The sequence below is a fragment of the Syngnathus typhle genome, linkage group LG12 (assembly GCF_033458585.1).
Source record: "Syngnathus typhle isolate RoL2023-S1 ecotype Sweden linkage group LG12, RoL_Styp_1.0, whole genome shotgun sequence".
Classification (NCBI taxonomy): domain Eukaryota; kingdom Metazoa; phylum Chordata; class Actinopteri; order Syngnathiformes; family Syngnathidae; genus Syngnathus; species Syngnathus typhle.
The window spans coordinates 9,839,594-9,867,342 of record NC_083749.1 but is presented as its reverse complement, the minus strand read 5'-3'; the positions used below and the strand labels follow the sequence as shown (position 1 = coordinate 9,867,342).

The 27,749-nt window shown below is 38.7% G+C and overlaps 1 protein-coding gene across 3 annotated transcripts in view; it reads right to left on the bottom strand.

The window, feature by feature from the left end:
- dcc (DCC netrin 1 receptor) overlaps positions 1-27,749 on the bottom strand; it is a 209,266-nt gene that overhangs the window by 18,688 nt on the left and 162,829 nt on the right. For 2 of the 3 annotated variants that reach the window (XM_061293406.1, XM_061293405.1), the window contains exons 22-27: positions 25,454-25,519; positions 19,557-19,719; positions 15,624-15,847; positions 15,417-15,533; positions 10,296-10,445; positions 5,395-5,703 (exon numbers count right to left, since the gene is read on the bottom strand). In XM_061293406.1, the coding sequence (XP_061149390.1) occupies positions 5,395-5,703; positions 10,296-10,445; positions 15,417-15,533; positions 15,624-15,847; positions 19,557-19,719; positions 25,454-25,519 (1,029 nt within the window). Of the gene's footprint in view, positions 1-5,394; positions 5,704-10,295; positions 10,446-15,416; positions 15,534-15,617; positions 15,848-19,556; positions 19,720-25,453; positions 25,520-27,749 lie in introns of all 3 variants that reach the window. The other variant, XM_061293404.1, reaches the window with a different exon arrangement.

Here is a 27,749-nt window from a genome sequence, read left to right as displayed (position 1 = left end):
ACGGTAGATTTCCATTTTCCCCTAATATAGTAAATCTAATTAAAACACAGATGTTTTGTGTCAGTTAACCATTTCGCCATTTACTCATTCAACAGCATAATTTCTATCAAATCTGCATCCTTTTTGCTGTTTGCCAACAGCAGGGATGTTCATGTCATATCACTTTGCATGATGGTTCTAATAAAAATCCTGCTGTCAATCTATGCCAGGTTGTACAATATCTGGTTTGAACCATATCTGACAATGTTATGAATTCATGGCAACTACAATGTAAATGTAAATGAGATATGCTGCGAAGGCATGTAAACAGCTCTTGTCATCCAGCTGTATGACTTTGGAAAACTGATTAAGTACAAAAATGAAACGTAAGCAATTGCCTGTCAGGAAAATAAGAGCTTAATTTGCTATGAAAATTCTGATATGATATTTATGGGATCGCGGGAGCAAGACCACTGATTTCCATAACGTGTGGTTAGAATCTGCACATTTTTCCAAAATGATTAACCTATGTTTAACTGTTAACCTCCTGACCTTATCTCACATCCTTGGAACAACTGGTTTATCAACTAAACAAAGACTAAAGGAAAAATACTATTTTATATGATTTGGGAATGTAGAGTGAAATATCCCTTGTATTTGTCAAAATGCTGCAGATAATACCGTTTTCTTCCGTGTATAGTGCGCAAAATTTAACGAATTTATTGTCCTAAAATCTGGGGTGCGCATTATACATGGGTACAAAAATTTTTAATTTTTTTTTTTTTTTTTTTTTAGAAAACAAAACCAACAACAGGACTGACCGACAAAGTCGTGGAACAAAAAGACAGGGTGACATTACCAAAGAAAGGAACAGAAAGCAAACAGACATCATGACAGTAACACATGCAATGAGCGAGGGGCAGACAGGACTTAAATACAAAACCCGTTACATCGATTGAGGTGACACAGGAAGAGAGGGGCGACGCGAACAGAAACTATGGCAACCTAGACACATAGCAAAACTGGGGACGAGACGTGACAAATGTCCCTCGAAATGAAACTTGAAATCACCAAGTTTTGGTTTCCAAGGGTGTTTTTATTCCTCTTCAACGTCTCTCCCATACAGAGCCGCCTTTTTCACGTCCGCACGCCTCTTTCCCGTGCGCGCACGGAGCGCGGTGGTGCGTTTATGGGCAGTCGGAGAAATCAACGCCAACAAAAAAAATTACATCCAGCCTAGTTAAGACCATACCAAAGACTATAAAAATGGGACCCATTGCCTCCCTGCGTGTGTGACGATCATTGGGACTTAAAAAAAAAGAAAAAAAAAATTCATAAAAAAAATTCATAAAAATTGGGTGCGTATTATACATGGGTACAGGCTTTTTTCCAGCATCAGCATGCCATTTTTAGGGTGCGTATTATACATGGGGGCGCACTATACACGGAAAAAAACGGTACTTTATAAGAGCAAACTCACTCTGCTGAGGTGGGATGAAATGCACATAGCAGGCATTTTGCATTTTTTACATTTTCTTTTCTTTTTTAGAACACATATGTACAGTAATATTTGAGCTATATGAGTTAGCAGACATTGTTGATGATTATCTACACAATGGGCCCTATATTTGTGCTAGTCTAGCGCAAAACACAGTCTAACTGTGGGCATGGGAGGTGTTTTCTTGCCTTTGGTATTTTGCTAGAAAGGGGACAGATAAAAAGATGCATTTGTGCCATTGTGGGAAAGAACACAGACAACTTGTCATGCACTTTAGTACGTGGCTCTCCTCATTTCCTTTCAAATCAGCCCATGAGAAGTGACTGGTCTATATGGCAGAATGACTCACTGGAGTTTATCCATGAGATCGGCAAATTACATTTTAAATGAACTGCAAAAAGATCTCCCCATGTGGATGATGTAAAGTTGGCCGCTGTGGAGTGGGCACTTTGAGACCACCTTCTAACCCTGATCGTACATCCATGTGTGACAACCAGTCCCCCACCTACAGTTGTGCCGTAGTCAGCACGGTATGTAAATACATTTAAAATGATAATATTTATTCCTTCAATGGACTGATTTCTACAATAATTCTGAGGGATTGACGCACACCGTTGTCATATTTAAGAATTAAATTCAATGACATCTACTACACATGTCTGTGGAGCTCAGAATCTCTCTGGGACTCATTCCATCAAAATCACATTACACTACCTGCGGCACAACTAAGGGTTGCCTGGTTTTAGCCTACTTTACTTTTATAATATGCCTACCAGGGGCATGTAATAATAAAACTCCCTCATGACGCCGGAACGCCCGTTTAGATGCAACACGGTCTGCAATATTACAAAAAATGGTTAATTACACTTGCCAGGATGCACTGTTTTTTCACTGAGCCTGTCTACAATAACGGGGTTCCATATGTATTTAACCCTATGTAACCCGAACCCTCATTCTTTATAAAGATCATGATTTTTCCAAATGTGTTTTTTCAAAGTTTGGGCTTAGTCTATGTATGATTCCTGATCAGTTTTTAATTATTCACATCTGTACACTGTAAACCAAAGAAATGCTTAACATTAGCATAGCTGAATATGATTAATGAATGATGATTGAATTAATGAGTTTAGGCAATGAACTTCATTTATATTAGTGAATAGTGTACTCAAAATCTTTTTGCTGACAGTCGGATGGATCAATGGTTGTGGGCCATACACAATAGGATAAGCATTATAAAAAATGTCCAGATAAGGAACAATCCCAGACAGAAAATGTCAAAAATGAAACAGTCAACTGGATGCAAAACATGGTACCGCAAAAACATTGCAGTTTTGGGAACCAGCTCAGCAAAGTCAACATATTTCATATTCTTTGTCACTTGTGTTTCTGAGTGATGTACTCAGTTGCTCCTACTGGGGTGTAAAGATAAGTCATCTCGTTAACTTTACAACTCCACAATGATTAGTTGTTAATTATGTGTTTTACCATTTAGGATGAGGCCGTTACCTCCTGCAATGATAACATACACTCCTCTTGGGAGAGATGACAAAATTTGTAATGCCTAACCTGAAAGCACTTTTGTGGCAGGACAATGTCATAGATATTGGTATGAAAACTGTAGTGATTTTCCTTATTGTCAAGAAAACCATGGAAAATGGCTTAACACTAGCTCTTTAAAATAAAACAGGAAAGTGAATAAACAAGGGTGGTCTAACAAAGTTTTGACTGTACATTGTCAATGATTTAAACGAGAATCGATTGCTCAACTTTGAATTCATTTTTGCTCCCCTCAAATGCACAAAAGGTCACATGTGACAACCGACATTGGCGTAAGAATAATTCAGCACCACCAGACATGTTTTGCAGCAATCAACAGGGTTCTGGCATAATTCTAGTGGGATATTAGACCATTCTCGACAGGATTGGTAGATTTCATTTCAATTGGTTGCTTCCGTGGCCACAAATGCTCAGGGCTTTGGAAAGGCCATTAGTGAAGAAAATTTCTCATGTTAGCGTTCAAACCCAGATTTGTGCTTTTTAGATATCTTTTTGTTATTTATTATATGTCCATCCGTTTTCTGCACTGCTTATACTCAGGAGGGTCGCGGGCGTGCTGGAGCCTATTCCATCCAGCTGACCTTAGGCAATTGCAGGGCACACAGAGACGAAAAACCATCCACACTCGCACTCACAACTACAATTTGGACAATTTGGAGCACTCAGTGGGTCGACCATGCATGTTTTTGGAATGTGGGAGGAAACCGGAGTACCCGGAGGGAACCCAACATACAAGATGAGAACAACAAACTGCACACAGGAAGGTTGGAGTCGAAGCCACATCTGAACTGTGAGGCGACTTGCTAACCAGTGCTTCACCGTTCCCCTCCATTCAGCATTATGTTCATCTTAAAATTTTGTGTCCATTGTTCTCTTACTCCCACCTCCGCAACAGTCCAATTAAACTGAAAAACAATCTTTCACCAAGGGAGTCATTCACCCCAGGATAAACATAAACAAGACTAAAAATAAATGTGCTGGCTTGATTCAGCTTTATTCTCCCTTGTTAGAGATGTTCTGTGTGCTCTACGGGTGAGTAGGGGATGGTGTATATATTGGCACGCCCAGGAGGGTTGTGGGCTGGTGAAGGCCTTTGATTGTCATTCTTGGGGTCTTTAGAGAAGCTGAGAATCGCCGCAGGTTTTTCTTTTACTGTGCAAGGCGCCTTGGAGCTGAAAATCAATGTTAATCTGAGGCCACCTAGGCGTGTAAACATAACCTTAATGAAAGTGCACGCCCACACACAGTAGTAATATACACCAACAGAATTAGAAACGTAATGCATCTATACCTTCACACAAGTACACACACAGCCCAGTGATTTCTGTTCACGTTGCTGCGGGTGATAAGAAAGAATGACAGCAAGAGACACAGAAGGAAAATAATAAGAATCTGCCAAGAAATATGGCGAATGTTGAACAAGTTCATTCAAAATAATTTAAATTAAATTGCCATTTGAAAAGTAGGAGTTTTGGGGATACTGTTCCAAGTGAAAAGTCTATAAATATGCACCAAACTGCCACTTTGAATTGTGGTAGCAGCTACCACTCAAAGAAAGAGGCCACCACCAATGTACAAATATGAGGAGTTGGAGAGATGGATCAGTTCAAAATTAAAATGATTCTCACTAAGCCTGTGTTACACACCAAAGATACCTAGATAGAGTCCTGGCGGTGTGTACTAAATTGCTTGAAACTCCCAAGTTTGACAAACAGCAAGCACATAAAAACACGGGTGATTACCCATCAAAGGTTTACATTGCAATTAAGTTTGTACACCCATGTACAATCCCAATGTACTTAACCCCTAAACCTAGGCGATGAACTCTCAACAGCACTGGTGCGCATCATTAAACATAAGAAAAGTTGCTTGCGTTTTGAGGTTGAAAGCTGTCTACTACCGTATTTTCCTCACTATAAGGCGCACCTAAAAACCTCCAGTTTTCTCAAAACCCGACAGCGCGCCTTATAATCCGGTGCGGCTTATATATGGACCAATATGGATTCGTGGATGAGGACTAACTTATTAAAGCAAGCTTTACGTGTTTATTTGGTGTGTTGTGTGATATTAACATTTGAGCAACGTTGAGTTATTGATATATTGTTACTGTTTTCACTATTTCGAGTATTACTATATTGTGATTGCATTAACGTTTGAGGAACGTTGCGTTATTTATTCTCTGCGCTTTATAATCCGGTGCGCATTATATATGGACAAAGTTTTAAAATGGGCCATTCATTGAAGGTGTGCTTTATAATCCGGTGTGCCTTATAGTGCGTAAAATACGGTACTAACACTACTAGTATACTACATACTGTATAAACCTTGGTAAAACATACACACTACTTGTTTGTACTTACTGGACTGTGGCAGCATGGAGGTGTAGACCTTTGGGTCAATGGTGCTCATTGGAGGTGGCAGCAGAGGATTTGTGAAGCTTCTAAGCGGGTGAGTTGGTCGCACACATGCAGTTGGTATAGTACGACTTGCACCTGCTTGAGAATCCTCAGATGCAACAGCGGTAGCGGCAGCAGGGGCCCCAGGAACCGGGCCAATACCTGGTACATGCTCTCCAGAGCTCACAGAGGAGCCAGGGAGAAGGGGAGGAGGCTGTTGTGGTGGAGACTGCTGCTGCAGAAGGGGATTGGTGGAAGCATCTGTGGATATGACTGTTGAGGACGGAAATGAAGCGACGCAGATGAATGACAGATAGGAATAATGGTATAAGAAAGGCAAATGAGATGGCAGGGACAGGGAGGAGGATGGACGCAATTACTTTACTAATTAAGTTTAGAAACAAAAAAATGGAATTTAAAAACAATAATTACTGATTACATTACAGTATGTTTTAGCCTTCCATGAAGGCAGTTTCAGTTTTAATTAAGTTGGAATCCAATTTACAGTTGTCATCACCACATTTTTCTGCTCAGAGGGTGTTAATACCTTTGGAACTATGCATGCATATATTTAAATCCCTAAAATATGGTCTGAAAGCTTGTCTTAAAGCCTCTTCACACAGTAGTTAGCACATACATCATCAGGGACTTGACTGGAAGACTATTTGCAATTTAACACACTTAACAAAAAGATTCAGTGAGAAACAGTGAGACACATGATATCCATGTCTATTTCTATATTTGGGACAATGACCCCAAACACACATCATAGCATTAAATACATTTTTATTTTTCATTTCTATTTTTTTCCAGAAAGAATCCCTTGCTCCAGAGGTGGGCGGACATTATATTTCTTTGGTCTTGGTCCATTCCACTTGGTTTTGTTTTGCTTAATTTTACAACTTTCATGACAAACAACACCAAGTAGACAATAGCAATGGGTTGTCACCTTTTGAAGTTTCAAAATCTGCCACAAAAGCGTGCGTAAACTTTTCGAAAACTGCTCACAGAGTATTTTGGGAGAATGTTTCTTTTTTAAGACAACTTTCAAGACCAGGACTATAAAATAAGTGCCAATGACCAACAGAGAGGTCCTTTAATCATACACTAGATGCAGAATATACACGTTGTGTACCGGTATAGTTTATGCTGTTGATGTTTTGTCCATCCTTTTTTAATTACGCTGCTCCTCATTGATTTTACATTGCCCCTCGGTGAAATACATCATATTTTGATTGATTGACTGAATGATGACTAATTGACTCTGATTGCAATGCAAGCAATTTAGAGACCCTCGAGCTCTGCTCATTTATTCACGTGCTCAACTGGGTCTAGTTGTGGTAACACTAAATGGGCCCAAATTGTTAGTTTGGCATCTACTTTCAAGGCAGACCACTTTTTAAACACTTCCCCAACTCTCCTCCCTGTCTTAACCACTGCACTGCACTCACTGCAGCAGTGACCTCCTACAACCTGCTGCATTTCAATTTGTCCATTGAGGCGCTACCGAGGCCACCAAGAACATGCCTCTCCTCGACTCTTTCTCAACAATATGCATCTTGAATCGCGTCTCTGAGAAATTGCTTTACTTACATTTTGCTTTGCTCATCCCCATTAATCAGCCTTCACATAGCATTGATGAGCATGGCTCACATGCATACTTTGTCAAGGTAAGATTCTCCACTTGTGAGAATAGACACAGTTTGAGAGTTGTTGAACAACACTTTCGGCTTTTGTGCATATATACTTGGGGTAAGAAAAGTGAGGACCTTGGTGAGGAGCAATGAATGTTTTTTCAATAGAATAAACAAAACCCATTGATTTGGCTGTGTAATGTGCCAAATGAACAGTCATCCAATTTCCAATACTTCATCACAAAACTGGTGCATCTTCATTTTCGTGGCAGGCCAATTCTAGTTTACCGTGTTTGGTAATTCGGCAGATGGTGCTGCACTGTGATGGACGGATTATGCCAACAAATGAGCAAGTAAGAGTTTAAAACAAGCCAAACTTTTTATTTCTATTTTTACGGTGAAATAAATAGTTTCCATTGTGAGGAATATGATGCAACATGGCTCATCTTTGCTGAGTTGGGAGACTGCTCCCTCAGTTTCGCACTGAGCAAAACTGTCCGAGCACTCATCCTGAGATAGCCTCATCCATACTTTGAATCAGATTGAATGCCTCCTCTTCTCTATATGTTTCTTTTAATAAACCTGGGTGGCCACCAGCTTTTACAAATAAAAAAAAAAAGAAATCAATATCGCCGCTGGTTTTTATGGAAACCCGATGGCGGGAACTCAGCGGTGCAAAAGATTTACTACATTGAAATGAATGGAGGCGTTACAATGACGGACAGGGTAGGTAATAGAAATCATTTAATTAAAAGAAATGATTTGTAAATATTTTCACTTATTAATTCATCCTATTGAGCCTTGCTTAAATTAGGTGTACTTATATTGTGTTATTGTATGTAATATTGTATTATATTTATTTATATTGTATTATATATTTATATTATATTATGTTATTTATTTTTCAGTAAGATGGTGGAACAGACACACTTTAATTTGATGTGCATTAAATATCCATCTATCCATATTTTTTTTAAACCGCCTCACAAAGGTCGTACCGATCACACCTACAGACAATTTGGAGTGGTCAACAGGCTTACCATGCATGTTTTGGGAGAACCCGTAGAAAACTCCACACAGGCAGGGCCGAGCCGGAATCGAACCCTACACGTCAGAACTGTGAAGTGGATGTCCTAACCAGTGCCCCAATGTGCCGCCATGCATTGAATACTGCATTGTTGTATTGTAGCATACCGTATTTTCCGGACTATAAGGCGCACCGGACTATAAGGTGCACCTTCAATGAATGGCCCATTTTAAAACGTTGTCCTTATAAAAGGCGCACCGGACTATAAGGCGCACCATTAATGCATCATGTCAGATTTTTAATCCAAATCAAATCATTCTCCATTTTATCTTTTTTATTTCAACTTCAGACGCAACAAATTACTTTATAATCACAAAATAATGATCCATAGTGTTTTTGATTCATGATTCATAGTCTTCAGCGGGCCACTTATGATTGATTTCATGATAATGCTTCAGGCCAGTTTAGATTTAGGAATTTGGTCCATATATAAGGCGCACCGTACTATAAGGCGCACTGTCGGCTTTTGAGAAAATCTTAGGTTTTTAGGGTGCGCCTTATAGTCCGGAAGATACGGTACATGCATTTGTAGTGCAACATTATGTCGCCTTAACTAGTACTAATTTCATGACATAAAACTGTTCATTCATCCATTATTATTTATTATCCATGAGTCATATATTGAATAAGTGTATGTATAATATTCCCTCTATGTGGTAAATATAAGGCAAAAACAATCTTTAGGCCAATGAAAAATATCTCCCCATTTTTCACAACCCAAAGTTGGCAAGTTTGCTTGTGATATTGCTCACAATAAAGCACCGGCAGCCTGGGGGTTTTTACAATGTCATACAAGGTGTGATAGACAGAAGGCTCAAGTATTGTTTTGTGTTCCCCTTGACGGTTGTAACTGCATTTTGTTGCCAGTGATCAGTCCTCCCAGGGTGTCAGCTAATTGAATGACTCTGAGGCTCCTCATTGTTTCTCAGCTGTCTCCAAGTCATTGATACAAGCTGACAAGAAATTAGGCTATTATTGAATTACTGCTCCCCATCGCATCATTTAGCGCTACAGTACAATTGTCTCAAATAAGACAAAAAGCATGACAGGAGGAACACTGGAGATTATACAAGGTTACGCAGTCAATTCCAGCTCAGTGGACTAGTGGTTAGAGTGTCTGCCCTGAGACTGGATGGTTGTGGGATCAAACCCCGGCCGGGTCATACTAAAGACTGTAATAATGGGACCCATTGCCTCCCTGCTTGGCACTTAGCATTAAGGGTTGGAATTGGGGGTTAGAAGGAGTGGAGCTCTTTACAAGCCCTAGGCTTCGTCTCCCTCCTTGCACAGTTATTGATATAATAATATGTGCTAAACAATAAAAAAAAATTCTATGTATAGGATTCTCCATGATGCACAAAATATTGATTTCAAATATTTTGCACTACACAAATACAAACAATTTAATCTGCAAGATCAAGTATCATTACCACAATACTTGAATTAACATTGGGTAAAAAAAGCAATCTTCCTCTTCAGTTTCAATATATAATACACTACATTGAAAGTTTGGGGTCACTTAGAAATGTCCTTATTTTTTCAAAACAATCTAAAACAGGATTTTTTTTGTCTTAGTCTTTTTTTTTTTTCTTTCTTAGTCTTTTATATGTCACCCTGCTGCAAAACAAATGATTCAAATGACCATCAAGGTCGACAGACGCTAGATATCGATTTCAAAATCGTGAGCAAAAGGATATACGTAGATATGGTACTGTAACAAATTGGGTTATTGTCAAGAGGTGTTGTGGCTAGCCATTCCTGTTTGTGTTGTGTTTTTTTCGCTGATGTTTACAAGTGTCTTTAAAACTGCTGCTGGTGTGCAAGGACAACCCAAATAGAGTGGATTGCCTGTCTATGCTGCTTAAGGACCATAAATTCTGTTTTATTTTGGTGCCAAGTACGCTCACAGTAGTCATGTTTGTTGCTTTACAAATAAAGGTGAAATACTGTAAATAGACTCAGGTCCCCCATATATCTTTGGAAGATTTTTTAGTACACTTGTGCATGCAAATAGATACATTTTTATTTGCAACCTTTGCCTGCAACCTGAATTGTTCATAAAAAATGGTCGTCCGTAACCCATGGTTCTACTTTGACGACAGTTGGTTTGTGTTTCTGACTTTTACGGCTTTTTGTGGTCTTACCTTGTGTGTATCCTCTGTCCACAGTCAAGCTGGGAAATGGCATCGGTCTTAAACTGAATTTGGTGTGCGTGAAGCTGCATGAAGGGGAAGGAAGTATGCCGGGATACTGAGAGGAATCAAGAGATGGCACTGGAATGGCACTGACCACCGCTGACAAAAGATAAAAAGAAAAGGACAATGGTCAGTACAAGTGAGACGCACGCACGCACGCACACGCACACAGATAAATGTATATATATATATATATATATATATATATATATATATATATATATATATATATATATATATATATATATACATATGTGTGTGTGTGTGTGTGTGTGTGTGGTGGCCATTTTGCTTTGAACAGACACCAGTTATAACTTCTATGTAATTGTAGTAACACTGATTATTTTATTACCCGCTGAACTGAAAGCTTTATAATTTAATCTATTATAAAATTGTATTAGGTCAAGCACTTTGTGTTGGATTTTATTTTTATAAAAATGGTGCTACACAAATAAAGTTGGACTTGTTATACAATGAAGACATCTTGGGTGCCATTTGCAACGGCTCAAAATCATCAAATAAAATGTCATGAAAAAATATTTTTGAAAACTAAGTTTCAAAGAGTAAAAAATTATTATACCCAAAATGCTTTTGCAATAACCCTGTAATGGACAGGCAGAGAGGTTTATTGGCCTCCAGGTCCGATTCCACTAAACTCTGATTGATGCATGTATTGATTGGAAATGATTGATTATCTGAATGCAGCAAGGCTGTGATCAGCAGCTTTAAAGAGATTAGTGCGTGTTTGTGTGTGGTTGTATTTGTGTCTTGTGTAAGGTTCACTGCGTGATCACTTTAAACGAAGCAGAGTTTGATTACAGCAGCAAGATGACCACAGATGAGCAAGGGTCATCAATAGTGTTATTGACTGAGATTATTGATCAGGGTGAGGCAGTGGGGAAGCTGCAGGTTAATGGAGATTTGTGCATTTCTATGTGTGAGTGAGAGAAAGAGTCAGAGAGGGACACTGAAAGGTTAAAGAGTTAAGCATGGAAGACAAAATGTGACATAATGGAAACGGAAGATACGTAGAAGAAAAGAAAAGAAAAGAAAGGAACACATCACAGATATGTACGAACCTGAGGAACATAAGGGGCCGTCTTTTGGTAGAGTGCGTTCAGTGTAAAACGGCTGTGATTTCATTATTGTACCAATGCAAGTTCGGCGTATTTGTGATTTTTTTAGATACCCCAGCCGCCCAGCGCATCAGCAAAGTTGATTCTAAAAGATAGATTTTAGACTCACAAAAAACTGGTAAAATTTAAGGCGCAGGTGATATAATGCTTTGAATCAAATAGCAGGTGATCATTTACAGCAGTGGTCCCCAACCACCGGGCCGCGGACCGGTACCGGTCCGTGGGTCACTTGGTACCGGGCCGCCAAGCCGCACAGAATTTTTTTTTTTATCGACGATCAATTAATTCAGGTCAAGACACTCGTCCCGGTCACGTGACATGATTCCCCAGTCGAGCCCGCAAAGCTAATATGTGGCGACAGGCTAACTAACCAGGCAATGAAGCATTCAAAACTGCTTCAACACATGGAGACCAAGCATCCTGCAATAAAAGACAAACCTTAATCACTTTGGGTGTCATTGTCTCCCATTACGTCTAGATGGGACCGGCTCGTTTCTGAGAAACAAACTCAGTGCTCCCACTAATTCAACGTAATGGTGAGTTTTATTTTTGTCATGTGTACTTGTTTTTATGTCAGTCGTATCATTTTACTTCATCGTATTTATATATTTATTATAAATGTATTATTTATTTATTTATATAAATGTATTATTTATTTATATAAATGCCGGTCCGCGAAAATATTTCTGACATGTAACCGGTCCGTGGCGCAAAAAAGGTTGGGGACCACTGATTTACAGGGTTAAATGACAAATTGCTTCCAAGACTTAATAATAATAAATACATAAAACAAAGTCACAGGGTCATGACTGACATTCATCAAATTAACAAGAAAAGAGGGAATATGCAATGGACAAACAGAAGTTTAGTTTTGAGAAAAAGATAGCAATGGATTGACAAAATGAATAAGAGCAGGGGGAGGTTGAGAAAAGTTCTGTGCGGGAAGCCCGAAGGCCTTCCTATGTCTGGGTGACCCACATATCAAATGCACACTTACACGAATAGCCAGTATGGCATGTCACGTTGCAAAAACTAAGTAAGTCACCCACTGACTCACGCATTACAAAAACAACAACATGGGGCTATAACCTGATTGCATTTCTTAAAACAGCATTAGAGTGCAACAGCAAAACAAGATGGTGACAATTAAAATAAAATACAGTAGGATAGGAATCCTTGCAGATACGCAGGTAGAGCGGGAGCAACACAGTTACAAACAGAATTTGAAAGTAGAAAAGACTTAGGTGACAAACAATCATCAGAGAAATGACAAATGGATCATCCGCTCCATGGAAACTGAAACTTGGCAGATACGTGTATGAAATGAGCTCGCAAGAAGGAATTGAGGCAAGTAAATCATGTCAGCAAAATTGAAATTTATATCGCTGATTAAGGTATAAAGGTGAAATCAAGCTTATTCACAGTATTTAAACTTAGAAACCGTTAACATGATTAGGATTAACAGGCATTAACTGTGAACAAGGCCATAACCAATGCTGTCACTCACCGGGCTTTGAATGCATAATACATTTTAAGAGCTCTGTGACAGTAAATGACAGAAAATAATCCATCTACCCATTTCCTATATCACTTAACCTTGGGGATGAAATGTTGCAGAAGAAATTGACAGTCTCACATGTCAGTGTCATGGGCATGGTTGAATACATTTAGAAACTTGGCAGCTTTGTGCAGAGCAACATAAAGAAACACATTCAAGAGTAAAATGTTGCTTCTCAAATTACCGGCCGGCTATGATCTTGCGAATATCTGGGAATAGCTATAGAATCTACTGTAACTATGGTGCCGTCTAACTGTATCATAGAAACGGCAATAGGTGCTATATTACTGAATTAACTTTGTCACAGATATATTATAGTAGGGGAGGCATTAAAGCACATTATGGCAACATCATACCGAGCTGAGTTACTTTTTTTAACGAAGACTCACGTTAGTCTTTAGATTTTTCACAATGTGATATCGTCCTCCTACTATGCCGCCTTTTATGAATCATTGAGGTGTGATGTAATATCAAGATTACTCAGTAAAATGCTGTGATACTGTGTAATCAAATATTGGTATTAGTGAGAAGCTGTTACCTCTGGCCCTGCTTTCTGTTTAACAGTTTAACAAAGGAGCTTTGTGTAACCCAGAGCGGTATTATGTAATATATAATATTTTACATAGATGCTTGATTACTGTGTCACTCTTAAGCTGTTGTACTACTTTAATGAGGTTTGTTACTGTGTTAAACAGCATTGATTGTACTATGTCACCTAAAGACAGTGTTGATGTATTATTTTAGGGCTGCATTGTTGTGTCTTTTTTAATCTACACGCACGCACGCACGCACACACACACACACACACACGGGCACACAAAAATGTGTTGAAATGTAACTAGTTGAAATGTAACTAGTCTGTTACCAGAGACCAAATGAGCTCATTGGAAGCACCATATGCTTGTTGCCAATGGAAAATAGAAAAAATAGAAAATATGGAATGAGAAATCATCAAGGCTTTACTGCCTCAATCACTCAACAAAAATTAATTTCTTGTCTCCGTAAACTAGCGGCAGATGCATCCACATAGGTGCCCTTTCCTAAGTGCCAATGTTGATTTCTGTTATGTCTCGAGATGAAGATGAGACTCATGTTAACATGGTCAAAACTACCTAGCCAGGGACAAAGTCAGAACAAATAAAGGAAGAAAGCATTGATGATGCAGAAGTGTGGGCAGTGATTCAGAATATGCATCATGATTGGCCTGAAGGCTCACGTCAGCAGTATTATCATGTGAGTTTGCGGCTAGGTGACACCACTGGTCAGTTCCTCAGACACAGCAGATATTTTTATTTGTTTATTTTATTTTTTATTTATTTTTATTTATTTATTAATCAAATAATGTCTTACAATGCGAGTTACATATTTAAACAGAAAAACTGAAAATACAATTGTGGATGTGAAACGCAAGTCAAAGATAAACTTAAATATGAATATCAACATATTAATTAATATTATATTCTACATCCCAGATAGAGAAACTAAAAATTAATGAGAGAAAATAATGACTGTTGATACAAAAACAATCAAGAATTGTCTCAGACATTTTCTGACACTACCAGTGGGTATTCATAAAAATAACAATAAAACATGTAATTAGAGGAACCAAGGGAAAATGCAATAGACAGATAAATATTGGAAAACATTGCCGTCGCTCGAGCCATGCTTTTGAAGTTGGTATGGGACTTTAAAACGTATTATTTGCACTACTATACCACTGGGAAAGAAAATATCAGTTATTTTCTACTGCCAAGAATAATTCAGAGCATTTCATGCAACTATTGAATTGGATCTCATTTGCTAATGTACTAAATATTTTGGCTAAGTCTTTATAAAGAAGGGTGTTCAACCCGATGAAACAAATTTTGATTACATGATGAAATGTGATATTTGATAATCCATCCATTCATCCATTTTCTATACCGCTTGTCCCCACGGGGGCGTGCTATCCCAGCAGTCATCGGGCAGTAAGCAAGGGACTCCCTGAACTGGTTGCCAGCCAATCGCATGGCTCACAGAGACGAACAACCATTTGCACTCACACCGAGGGACAATTTGGAGTTTTCAATTACCCTACCAAACATGTTTTTGGGATGTGGGAGGAAACCGGAGTGCCCGGAGAAAACCCACGTGGGCACGGGGAAAACATCCAAAATCCACACAGGGTGGGCCGTAGATGGAATAATTTAGCCTCAACGAGTCAAATGCTTCTTTTTGATAATTGCGACTTTCTATCCCTTGTATTAAAATGTCAAATGGGAGTTTGTCCTCACTGCATTCCAGCATAAATTATTTTTCAACTAAGGGACTCACTGTGTTCTATCTTTTTGGTAACAATTAAATGAACTCCAAGAAAAGTTGCAAAACAGAACATACGTGTGTTGCTTGGTTGGGAATCCATAGGAATCATCATTTTGCCTCGTGTTCCTCTCCTGGCAGCCAAGGATCTTTCCAGAGTAGAAATACAGCTTGATGCTTCATCTCCGTCTGCTCCTGTAATGTTAAAACATTCTGCTATATATTCTTTAAGCTATCTTCAGCTAAGATTTGATGTGCAAAATGTGATACGCATGTAACCTGCACCTGAGTGGCTACTCTTGCTGCCCATCTGGCTCTCTGATTGGCTGTGGGCAACCTGGGGAAGGTCCTGGCATGACTGGATGGGAGAATCGTGCCCAGACGCGGCCACACTGGGAGCTTTCTCAATGTTCTTCATCTCCATCTCCTCATGATGGATCCAGAGGTCAGGAGGTCGTAGATCCTTCTGACTTCCCTTCCTCTTATTGGCGCTATGGCTTGCTCTTTTCCTGCAAAAGGGCAGCACCACGTGAAAAATGATCAGTTGTCAAAGTCAAAGTCTGCTTTATTGTCAATCTCTTCACATGTCAAGACATGTGGACTTATGGAACCTAAAGTAGGAAAATGAATTGATCATGAGAAAGCACAACGGGGTGGATCCATGTTGAAAAATACTGTGAATATTATATGACACAAGAAGAACCTTGGGACTGTATGCTTTTTACAAGTTGCACACCAAGCATGATAATTAAAATAAATTCATAAAAAAACAATTACCATGAAATATATATAAAACAAAAATATTTTCAAGTCAATAGTAAAGTACTTTATAACTAGGCTTCACTTCAAAAGGTAAGTGCTGCTTCCTTACAGATCATTATAAATAATAAGAATAGAAAAAAGGTGGGCATTCATGTAGGGTCCGTGTGGAAATTTCTTCTGACCGACTGACTAATAATAATCTGAAAGTGCAAGGTTCACACAGAAGAGAATATGGTTCTTTTTGCTCAATACCTCTCTTATTTTTTGCTAAGACATTTATTTCTCCAGTCACTGCTTGCAGTCATTTTTGCACATCCTGATACTGAGCTTGAGCTCCCATTTTACTCTTTGTAGCTCTTCTTTATAACCTGAGATGAAGGCACACTCTTTCTCATTCAGTAGAGTCTTCAATTCAGGGGTCAGTCAGAGTTTCTTGTTGGAAAAAACACTTTACTTGACTACAGTCCGGATTGCAGTGGGTTTTTCAGAGAGAAATTAATCTTTTTTGTTCCTTTATATTTGGGAGCAGTAAATCCGGGTGTTACCAGAATTTGATCGCTCGTAGGAAGCTGAGCCAGCCTCACACGCAACACTATTTATCCCTGAAGGGCACTTTAAAAAGAAGACAAAGTGAACATTTGCGTAAACTGTATCTACTCCACGATTAACGTTTGATATTTAATGAAAGAGGACGTGTGAGTCATAATCTTTAATACACTATCACTCGATTTCCAAATTGTGTGCACGGATGGGTTATAGCAGATTTTCTTTTCTTTTTGAAAGGTTAATCTTTTAAGCAGGACATTGTGTTGCATTGCGTGTTTGGTGCATACGCAGCATTGATAATATTTATTCCTTAAATGTTGAAAGTGACATCTAGACTCGGATCGATTTAATTCGGATGCAAGGCTGTTTTATGCGCCACACCTGTTCGTCTGACACAGGCAGCTAAGAGTAACGCAGAGAATTTTGGACCTTCCATCAGTATTGACACTAGAAAATTAAGAGAACGACTCAAATTCATCAGAACCAAGTATTGTCTACAGGACGTCTCGATGTCAAATGAGGGGGAACGGATGCTCTCGCTCGTGGTGTGCTTGCCAAACATTGGGCTTTTTCTTCTCTTCGGCTTTTTAGGGTCACAAATAAAACAAAAACAAAATAAATTAAAAGACAGCCAAGTCAATCACCTGTACCTGTCAATGCTGATTATTTTGTCCATTTCCCTTGAAAACATTTAAAAAAAACTGTGACGCACTCGATTGTCCTGTCTGCCTCCTGACAGAAGTTGCATACGCATCTTTTAGCCCTGTTTTGCACATATGCAGCATTGATAAATGAGACCCCATATCTTCATGTTTTTCTCATGTGGCCACGGTATTGCCCGTGCACTGTATGCATTTCTGACGTTAGCACACTTAGCTCTAGTGTTCAACTTCTACGTCAATCCATACATTGAGTGAAGTTGGGAAGTGTGCCAGAGAGAGAAGTTGCCGGATATGATGATGAGGGCCTCTAGGTGCTTTGTCTGCAGCACAGACATGCTGATGTGTATGCGCTCATGCACAACAGCAGAGTTGGGGCGGGAGGGATGTACAGCACCGCAATATTGACATGTGAGAAGTCCTCAGGTATGTTGAATGGCCAAACACAGACGGCTGAAGCTCAATGTCTGCTCTTTTTATGTGCCCAGGGTTTTCACAATAGGTAATATTGTGAAAAAAAACACACATTCTCTTTCCCTCTCTGTCCCCCTCAATCTCGCTTCTTTCTCGCTCCTTCTGTGTGTGTGTGTGTGTTTGACATCAGCCCTACAGCTTCTTCTTTTCCTCCTTATCTCCGTCGGGATCATGTTTCTTGGCATGGAGTGTTGGAGGGACAGTGTCTGCTACCAGGAGTAGACAATAGAGCCATGGACGGAGTTGAAAACCTTACCCATGCTGACTGAAAACGTGTCCCCCAAATAACTGTTAATATAATGGCAAGAAGGCGGCTCGGTGGCGCACCGGGTAGCACGTCCGCCTCACAGTTAGGAGGGTGGGGGTTCGATTCCACCTCCGGCCCTCCCGTGTGGAGTTTGCATGTTCTCCCCGGGCTCGCGTGGGTTTTCTCCGAGCACTCCGGTTTCCTCCCACATCCCAAAAACATGCTTGGTAGGCCGATTGGAGACTCCAAATTGTCCCTATGTGCGAGTGCAAATGGTTGTTTGTCTCTGTGTGCCCTGCGATTGGCTGGCAACCAGTTCAGGGTGAAGTCTTGTTCTGCCCTTGGTATAAATCATTTAGGTATTGGACATACTGTAATAAGATTAATTAAAGATTAAAGTCCCAATGATCGTCACACACACACCTGGGTGTGGTGAAATTTGTCCTCTGCATTTAACCCATCCCCGTGTGATTTTAATCCATCCCCTGGAGGAGAGGGGAGCAGTGAGCAGCAGCGGTGCCGCGCTCGGGAATCAGTTGGTGATCTAACCCCCCAATTCCAACCCTTAATCCTGAGTGCCAAGCAGGGAGGCAATGAGTTCCATTTTTATAGTCTTTGATATGACCCGGTCGGGGTTTGAACCCACAACCTTCCAGTCTCAGGGCGGACACTCTACCACTGAGCTATATAGCAATGAATTATCATATGTTCAGCCAGTTGACCCCAGGAATCTGTAGGGCTATTGCCTGGCCCTGGATGATGCATATCATTGAATTTTACATGCTACAGTTATATATCATATTATGCCTGAAGGCAAATACCCTCATGTTAACAAGAATATAGTCCGTCAGATATTTCCATCCATCATAAATAAAGTGGGCCAAGATCAGCAGAACGTGTGTGTGTGTGTTCGTGTGTGTGCGTGCGTGCGTGCGCGCATGTGTGTGTGTGTGTGTATGTATATATTTTTATAGAATTTATATATATATATAATGTTTTTAACAACAATATATATTTTATATATATAATGGATTAATGGATATAATGGATTTATTTATTTATTTATTCATTTTTTTCACGGGCCGCATTGTTGTCATAGCTTCTTTCGGAGGGCCATTATGACTGTCAACCTAAATAAATGTATGAGTACCTCATATTATATACAGTAAAAGCTACAAAACAAACTGACAAATAACTCATTTTCAAATCAGACGAGTAAAAACTGGTCAAATATTAAAAAAAAAGAAGATATTATTAAAAGTGAAGACAATTTGCAAATCTAGAAATGACACGAATTTGATGCACAATTTATCGTCGCGGGCCATATAAAATGATGTGGCGGGCCGTATCTGGCCCCCGGGCCTTGAGTTTGACACAGGTGCTATATACTATGTATAACAATTGAGTCTGAAACTGCAATAAGGAGAAATCGCTACATTATACAAACCAATCAGGGTCTATCATTTGCCATTTGCTCTTTTACTTTCACAGATGCACAGTGACGTGTCAAAGATGAAATCAGTATCTTACTTGCGCTGTTGGGCGGAGGAGCGTCGTGTACAGATGAGGGCCACAATAACCACTACGACCACAGTGATGGCTCCCACAGAAACCACAATGATGACCAAAAGATTACTGTTATTTTGCGGGGTAGCACTGCCGTATGGTGGATGCATTTGACCAATGGGAGACTCTGAAAAGGAGGAAATAGAGATTAATATGAATATAACACCATTAACAATTAATGTTGCAAATAGTGTGGCTGCCTTGTTCTGGGAATGCGCTCTGATCAACTTCCTGCGGTAATATATTCTGGTGGATCTTTTTCTTTAAGTTTAAATGCATACTATGCTGTGAGATTGTATTTTGGACCATTATTGATGCTATATGACACTCTGCCAATAGCTCAGAGCAACAAAAGTTAATATTTTTGTGTTTAGTTTACACAAATTCAAAATAGAGACTGTGTTTCCAGCTTGAAAAAGAGATTCTCTGGTGGACACATGATGAGTCGTCAACCCGCTGAAAACATGACATGACACATGCGTGTGTCACTCTCTCAAATGTGAGTGAAATTGAAGACTCCCACAGTTTCTTACTTTGCTCAAGTGGAAATACCACCGTTTCCCTTTCTCAGATGTTCCAGAGTACCATGTTCTAAGGAATCAGGAGTCATTTTCTATTTTATTTTATTATTCATTCACAATTCTTTTGTTGCATACATAATGTGCAAACCCTGAGGCTGAAAAGTATGTGCAGTTTAGTCTTATGAATTCTTTTTTACTACATCAAACTCAAGGTGGTTAACAGCAACCGCCTTTCTTGTTAAAAACATTCATCTTTTAGATACTGTCCTTCGTAGTAATGTTTTGTGATATTTGAAGTGTAAGTTTAGTTTGATTATCTGTTAAGCGCTGGATTGGTTATAAATGGAAAATGGGCACATTTTGGAGTAGCACACTGTAAATAATGCACACAAAACCAGCAGATATTCAATAGCTTCTTTTCCTTTAACATCCATCCATCTCAGTTGGTTAAAACGACTTTGGTGACACTTTGCCACTTTGCTGCCGTGCCATTATTGCTGTATTCATAGTTGTATAAGTCACTCTACATCATTTGTGCAATTCTGAGATCTGCATTTCAGCTCTATTGCACATGTTCTGTTGCTTAATGACTATTGGAAAGTTGATGAACACAAACCAATCACTTGGTGGTCTCAGATGAGCAAACTGGTGTAGTTTGGTCCACTTTGGCTCAAGTTTGAATATAACCCAGATGAAATATTTAAGTCGGCACTAAAACGACTCTAATGAGCACATCAATGTAAAATACTTCCGTTTTAATCTAACAATACATACTGTTCAAGATGTTAAGGGGGTGATAGTAATCTATAATATGTGCCGTAATTAATTTATTGGGCCTTTGGGCAATGAGAGAGAGAAAATAAGAGCTCGACAAAAACACCCCATTGGAGAGAGATGAAAAGCATGCCAGAATGTTAGACTGAGATCAAGAGAGTGTCAGCAGAAACAAAGCATGAACAGGGTCAAAAACTTAAAATGGAATAAAAAGATGAAACAATGAACAAGAAAAAGTGGAGCATGCGTGAAAGAGACACATGAGAAGAGACTGAGGAAAGACAGAAATGACTGTGACACAGAGAAAAAGGCAGTTCTACCTCTTTCACTCCTCCCCTGAACCCTCAGTCTTCCTAAAATCACTTGTCTCTCTCAATAAAAAACACAATCCATCACATCTTACAACTGAAGCAAATGGGAGTGCAATAAAACCTTCAGGTCTTGAACACAAGATTTCATCACCTTAGTGTCTTAGTATTTCTACCTTTCATTTCAGTCCACTCTTAAAGCAACACAATGTAGTAAATGTATAAACAAATAAAAAAACACATAAAAATAAATAAATAAATATATATATATACACACACACACACACACGCGCGCACACACACGCACACACACACGCACATGAGCTAATAATGCAAAAGCCACAATGAATTCTTTGCGTTTAGTAGCAAATGCCACAATTTACAGTTGTCAAATTACACAGCTAAAATATTGAATGACCCACAAATGATTTCCTTCTTCCCATCATCGAGATGGATCTACAAATTTTAAAATGCTAAAGGAAACGTTTTTAATCACTTTAAGTGGATAATTTTTTTCTGCAGTTCAAAGAATGACTTTAATGTGCAGTGAATGTTGACAATAAATAGAGCATTTTGCTGTAATTAAGCACAATACATTAGAGTATAATCTACTGTAAAAAGGTTGGACTTTATTCCAGTTTACATGTGGCAAGAAGCGAGTTGGCTATGGAATGGAACCCAGTCAACTGCAAATCCATCTCTCGCAAGACAAAAAAAAAAAAACATTAGCGTCTTCAGATATCACTTATATATTCTTTGGGCAAACGACTCAGAAAATCCAACAAAAATTCCCCTCAACATCAGAAAATACACTGATTGTACAATATAAAAGTATCTCTAATGGTGAAAATTGTACCCACTAACCAACTGAGTTTCTTTAAGTATTAAGAGTTAAATAAAAGGGTATTCACTATTTGGGCTTTGGATCATGATGACTTTAGTTAAAAATGTTCATGAACTGATTTATTCATTTACGTCAAGGTGAGGTATTCTAGAATCTATTACCGTAATTTTCGGACTATAAGTCGCACCAGCCCTAAAATGCCCAAAAAAGTGAAAAAAAAACACATATATATGTATATAAGTCGCTCCTGAGTATAAGTCGCCCCCCCACCCAAACTATGAAAAAAACCGCGACTTATAGTCCGAAAATTACGGTAGTTAATGGTCTAAGCAGTAAAGAGCCCCCAGACAATCTGTGGAAATTATGGGAAAGAGTGAACACAGTTTCGGTCACTCTGTCCTTCAGCAAGCAACTGTGCTGCTGAGGTGTCTTCAAATAAGCTCGTATTGGAACACAACAGGTCAGATCACAGTAAGTGTCACATTGCTGTGACCTGATCGAAACAGTTGAATCCCTCAGCTGGTTGTTTCTCAGTGAGTGGAAGCTTAGCAATATAAAGACAAAGACGTGTTAAAGATGAAATATGGACAACCTGAGGAATGAGCCTTTGCCCTTAGTGACCTGGCATCCTCCAGGCGTAGGAGGGCTCAGGTCAGAGAGGATGGATTTATGATTGCCTCTGGCAGGAGCACCACCAACAATGCCGACAAAACATTTGTCTCCAGACACATGCGCACATACACACACAAATCAGATCATTCTCAAACCCTGCGGTGATTCTCTTAAAATAATACCAGCTACAGACATTGACTTCTGATCTCCATCGATTCGCTTATTTTCAAGCAAGACCAGAAAAATACAGGTCTAAAAATATTTTTTTCTTTGAGGAGAAGTTATTCAGCTATTCAGTGTTTTAATTGGAGCCATCTTCAAACTTTAAGCAATTTTTTTTGCCCTTTTATTCCAGGAACTTGATGCAATCATTTTACCAACCAATGAAATATAATCCAACAATAGAAGTTGAATGTAGGGCAGCAGAGAAAAGATGTTTTAGTGTTCATGCATGTTGTTGAAAATTCTATTGAATAATCAAGTATTCGAATAAAATAAATTTATGCTTGGTCATAGAGCAATTATGAATATAGAAGACAAAATAAGAAAATATTATAGTGAGGCAGTAATTGAAGTACTTTATCCAATAGGATAAAAATAATTCTGTTAACTGCACTACATAATTATTACTTTATAATCATAATTGTTACGATGTGAGTATGGTTGTAAAGATAAACTTTGTCAAAAGTTTATTAATGTTCTTATCAATTACAGCAAGTACTGATATGATTGATTTATTCGATAATAATTCTCAAGAAGGAATGTTATGTACTTTACCCAGCTCAGGAAATAAAAGCATTTTCCTAAATTCACACTTTTTAAATGATAATAAATACTAATGTTTAAAATTGTTGGTGGTAAATATTAGTAGGCTAATATAAGATGTAGGATCATTGTAACAAACTGAAAAAAGCAGGACAAAATGGCTTAAATTACATAACATTTGTCAAAAGGGAACTAAACTGCAATAAGCTCCGACTATTTGCCTTGGGCAAGCAAACGACGAACTATGCTCCTGGACTGAGCAAGGCAAAATGTGTTCATTAGCAGCTCATGCAATGATGATGAAGGTAGATTAGAGCTGCCAAAACATATGTGAACTACACCATAGCTTGACCATCACACGTAGCGGTAAAGTGCTTAAATTGCGTCGAGAAATTTTCACTCAGTATCGGGGCTCTTTTCTCCGATAGATTATGACAGGATTGGTGAGCTCATGAGATGAGAGTGCAAACGCTAAACAATGCTACTACGTCTGCAGTTGGTGTTTTGTCAAACACATCACAATTATCTGCCAACTACTTTTGCTCGTTTTCAACTCGTCGGAGTAACCTGTCCTCTGATTTTTATTTTTTTTTATATTCGGAATACAGTCGAAACAAGTTAGTGTGTACTCTTTTTGCCATTGTAACAAACAAGGCACAAATTTGACGGTGGTCATGATTAACAGACGCCAAGCCCTCCGTAAGGATAATATTATTTTAGTGAGGTACAATGAATCAACACCACTGTACAAAACAAAAACACAAAACACCTAGCACCCGGTACTAAGTTACAAAAACACAGTGGGCGTCGTCGCTGGTGCGCAATGTTCGTGTTTACTAAGCGACCTTGTGCTTGCCACATAAGCAGCTGTTTGCAGTATTGCTCTTTGATACGTTTATGCAAAATGCAAATATTTATTCACAAACTGTGATGCGAAACCACTTATTTTGAGCCTTCAAATACCTACATTATATGTAATCCAACCATATCATAGCATTAGCATCCCATCACATCTCATCGCAGACCATACCATACCATACCATCTCATACCAGACCAGACCAGACCAGACCAGACCATACCAGACCATACCAGACCATACCATACCATACCATACCATACCATACCATACCATACCATACCATACCATACCATACCATACCATACCATACCATACCATACCATACCATACCATACGTCAGTTACTTTTAAGCGCAATATAAGTAGAGTGAATTAGGTAAGGATAATATTGCTATTTTTCTTTCCGTTGTTGCCTTTTTTACTCTTCAGACTTTGACTCACTCTGTTTTATTGTGAGTACTATTTTTGTTTTTAATTTATTGTTTTAACTGTCTTGATTGATGTCTGATTGTTTTAGTGTTTTATTGTGAGTACTATTTTTGTTTTAATTTATTGTTTTAACTGTCTTGATTGATGTCTGATTTTTAAATGATGGACACTGTTTGCAGTTGTAGTAGCTCTATAAATAAACATGAGTTGAGTGGAGTTTGACTAGTAGCATTGAGTGAGTAGTGATTGCCTTGAAAAAAGATCAGGCTCTTTCAAATGACAAAGAATTATACCTTAAATTGAAGAGGTATAGTCATAACACATGAAAAGCTAGTCTCAAAAAATGGAAAAATAATAAGTGTTGTTGTAACAGCAATAAAAAAAACATACAATGATACATTTACAGATAAAATATGAGGTCAGGCTGTGAATCATATGACATTGCTATTTCACATACAGTGATGAATTACTGGTTGAGCGGGTCACTATATTAAAATAAAATTTCCAATGATGACAACTTGTAGAAATTTAAAATGTAAATGTATACGGTTCGAACACTGATTAATAAGATTTGATAGTCCCCACACCAGACTACGACAACAAATAGAAAATAATGTAAATAACTGATTAGTGTGCAATTATAGTAAATTTAGACCCACACGCAAACACGAGAAATTATATATGACATAGCTCTAATTCAGATGGTACAGTCCAGTTCAGTCAAGTTTCTGGTGTAGTAAATGTGTTACCATTTATGCTGCTCCTGTCAATTAGGTTGCTATCAGATGGCCAGTAGGAGTGGTCTCCTCCTCTACCTGGAAGACCCAAAGCAGAAGAATTTCAAATTAATTCAAACTGTAATGACCAAACCAGAACAAAATTGATGATACGTAGAATGTTACCTAAAATAAATGACAATTTATAATTTGATAAAAAAAAATGTGGAAAAAACAAAATAAGTTATTATTGACATGAATGTTTTAATGTCTCATTAAATGTTTTAAAAATTTTCTTTCCACACTAGGTCTAAATTATACATGAGACTATATTTTCATAGACTGGCGCACGTGCACTCAGGTAAAAAACAGGCCGCAGCAAGCCTAGTTAACTGTGTTTGAGAATTTGGCTGACCGCGCTACACCTCGTTGCGCATTCCAGCACACTAATGGCATTTTCTATTTCATGCGGAACACACCCGACAATTTGGTAACTGAAAGTAAACTACCGTATTTTCTATATCGCTATAAGGTGCACTTAAAAGCCTTTAATTTACTCAAAAAAACACAGTGCGCCTTATAATCCAGGGCGCCTTATATATGGATCGATTGGTAAATTTGTTGATCCATATTGGTTATACACAGCACTCTACCAAAATGTTTCAGTACATCAAGTAAATTACAAGGTCGCATCTCTTTCAGCATTACGGCAACCGTGGTCAGGGGTGTCACGGAAGTAATAGCGGTAAAGACTCATACTGTGCTTACTCCTAGTCCAACACCACTTGTGTGTAGCAAGACGCCAAAATGACATGCATGCCACTATCTGCCAATGGATTGTGGATGCCTGGGCTGATATATCAGGCTCAACTGTGGTCCAAGCTTTCGCGAAGGCAGGAACAATAACTGAATTGCCAGGGAATAGCAGCAACACTCACACGGATAATGACGAGAGGGAGCCGGGCATAATGAATGCCGCACTCGCCCAGCTGTTCAATTCGAACACGGAAGAGGAAGAATCCGACTCTTTTGTGGACGGGGATATCTAAATATGTACATTAACATTTGAACAACGCCGTGTTATTGTGCAATGTTTGTATTGTATATCGTTCAACTGTTAAAAAAAAACTAAATTCGGACATGGAAGAGGAAGAATTCGACGGATTCGTGCACGGGGATATGTAAATATGCAAATTAACGTTTGAACAGTGTTATTGTGCAACGTTTGCATTGTATATCATATTGTATATAAAGTTTGCTGTATGTAAAGTTTGAGGGATTTATGGATGGGATATGTAAATATGCACATTATTGTCTGAACAACAGTGTGTTATTGTGCAATCCTTGTATTGTATGTCGTATTGTATATAAAGTTTGCCGTATATAAAGTTTGATTGGATACCTCGTTGACTGGTTTGACATTCCCTTTAGCACAGCACAATCTAGTAGATGCATAACGCAACCCCAGTCAACCTCAGTTTGATTCAGTAGCTTCTATTCCATGTGCACCCTATTTATGAAAATATTTCTAAAATAAAATGGTCAATGAAGGTGCGCCATATAATCCAGTGCGCCTTATAGTGCAGAAAATACTGTAGTGTTTAGACCAGGTAAAAACAGGTCTGAGTTGTGTTGGAGGTGGTGTTACACAATTTGGGGGGATTTCATTGATAAATATATCAGTGACTGTGTTTGCAGTCAACAACCATTTCAAAAACCCGCGAAGAATAAGAGCGCCGGGTTGCTCCTTTTCTAACCCGAATATTTTGTCATGTAAACGGGATCGGGTTAACTCTTTTGAATGGGACATTGGTTTCTGTTCTGTGCGTGCGAGCCTAACTTCAATACAAAGAATTCTTTGTGACGTTTCCATCTTATTCTTGAACATGGTGTGTATAATCAGATACAGTCAAACCTCTACATATAATTGCTTAAACATACACATTTTTCAACATACGATGTTAAATTTGATCAAATGTTTGACTCAACATCTGAAGTAATTCCCAACATACAATGTCATCATGGTAGCCCATTAAATGGCAGCACGTTGCGATGATGTCAGTGCCATGTTATCATATCCCAAGAAGGCCAACGCAAATAGTAGTAGTGGTGAAAAAAGGAAGAAGGTGATGATTTCCTTACAATTAAAACAAGAAATCATAAGAAAACATGAGCGCCGAGTGCGTGATCTTGCGAAACAATATGGCCGGAACATGTCAACAACTTTGACGATCAAGCGATGATGATTAAACAGAAAGAAGCTCTCAAAGCGGTCAAGCCATCCAAGGGGATCACCATCATCTCTAAACATCACAGCCCTACCCTGGAA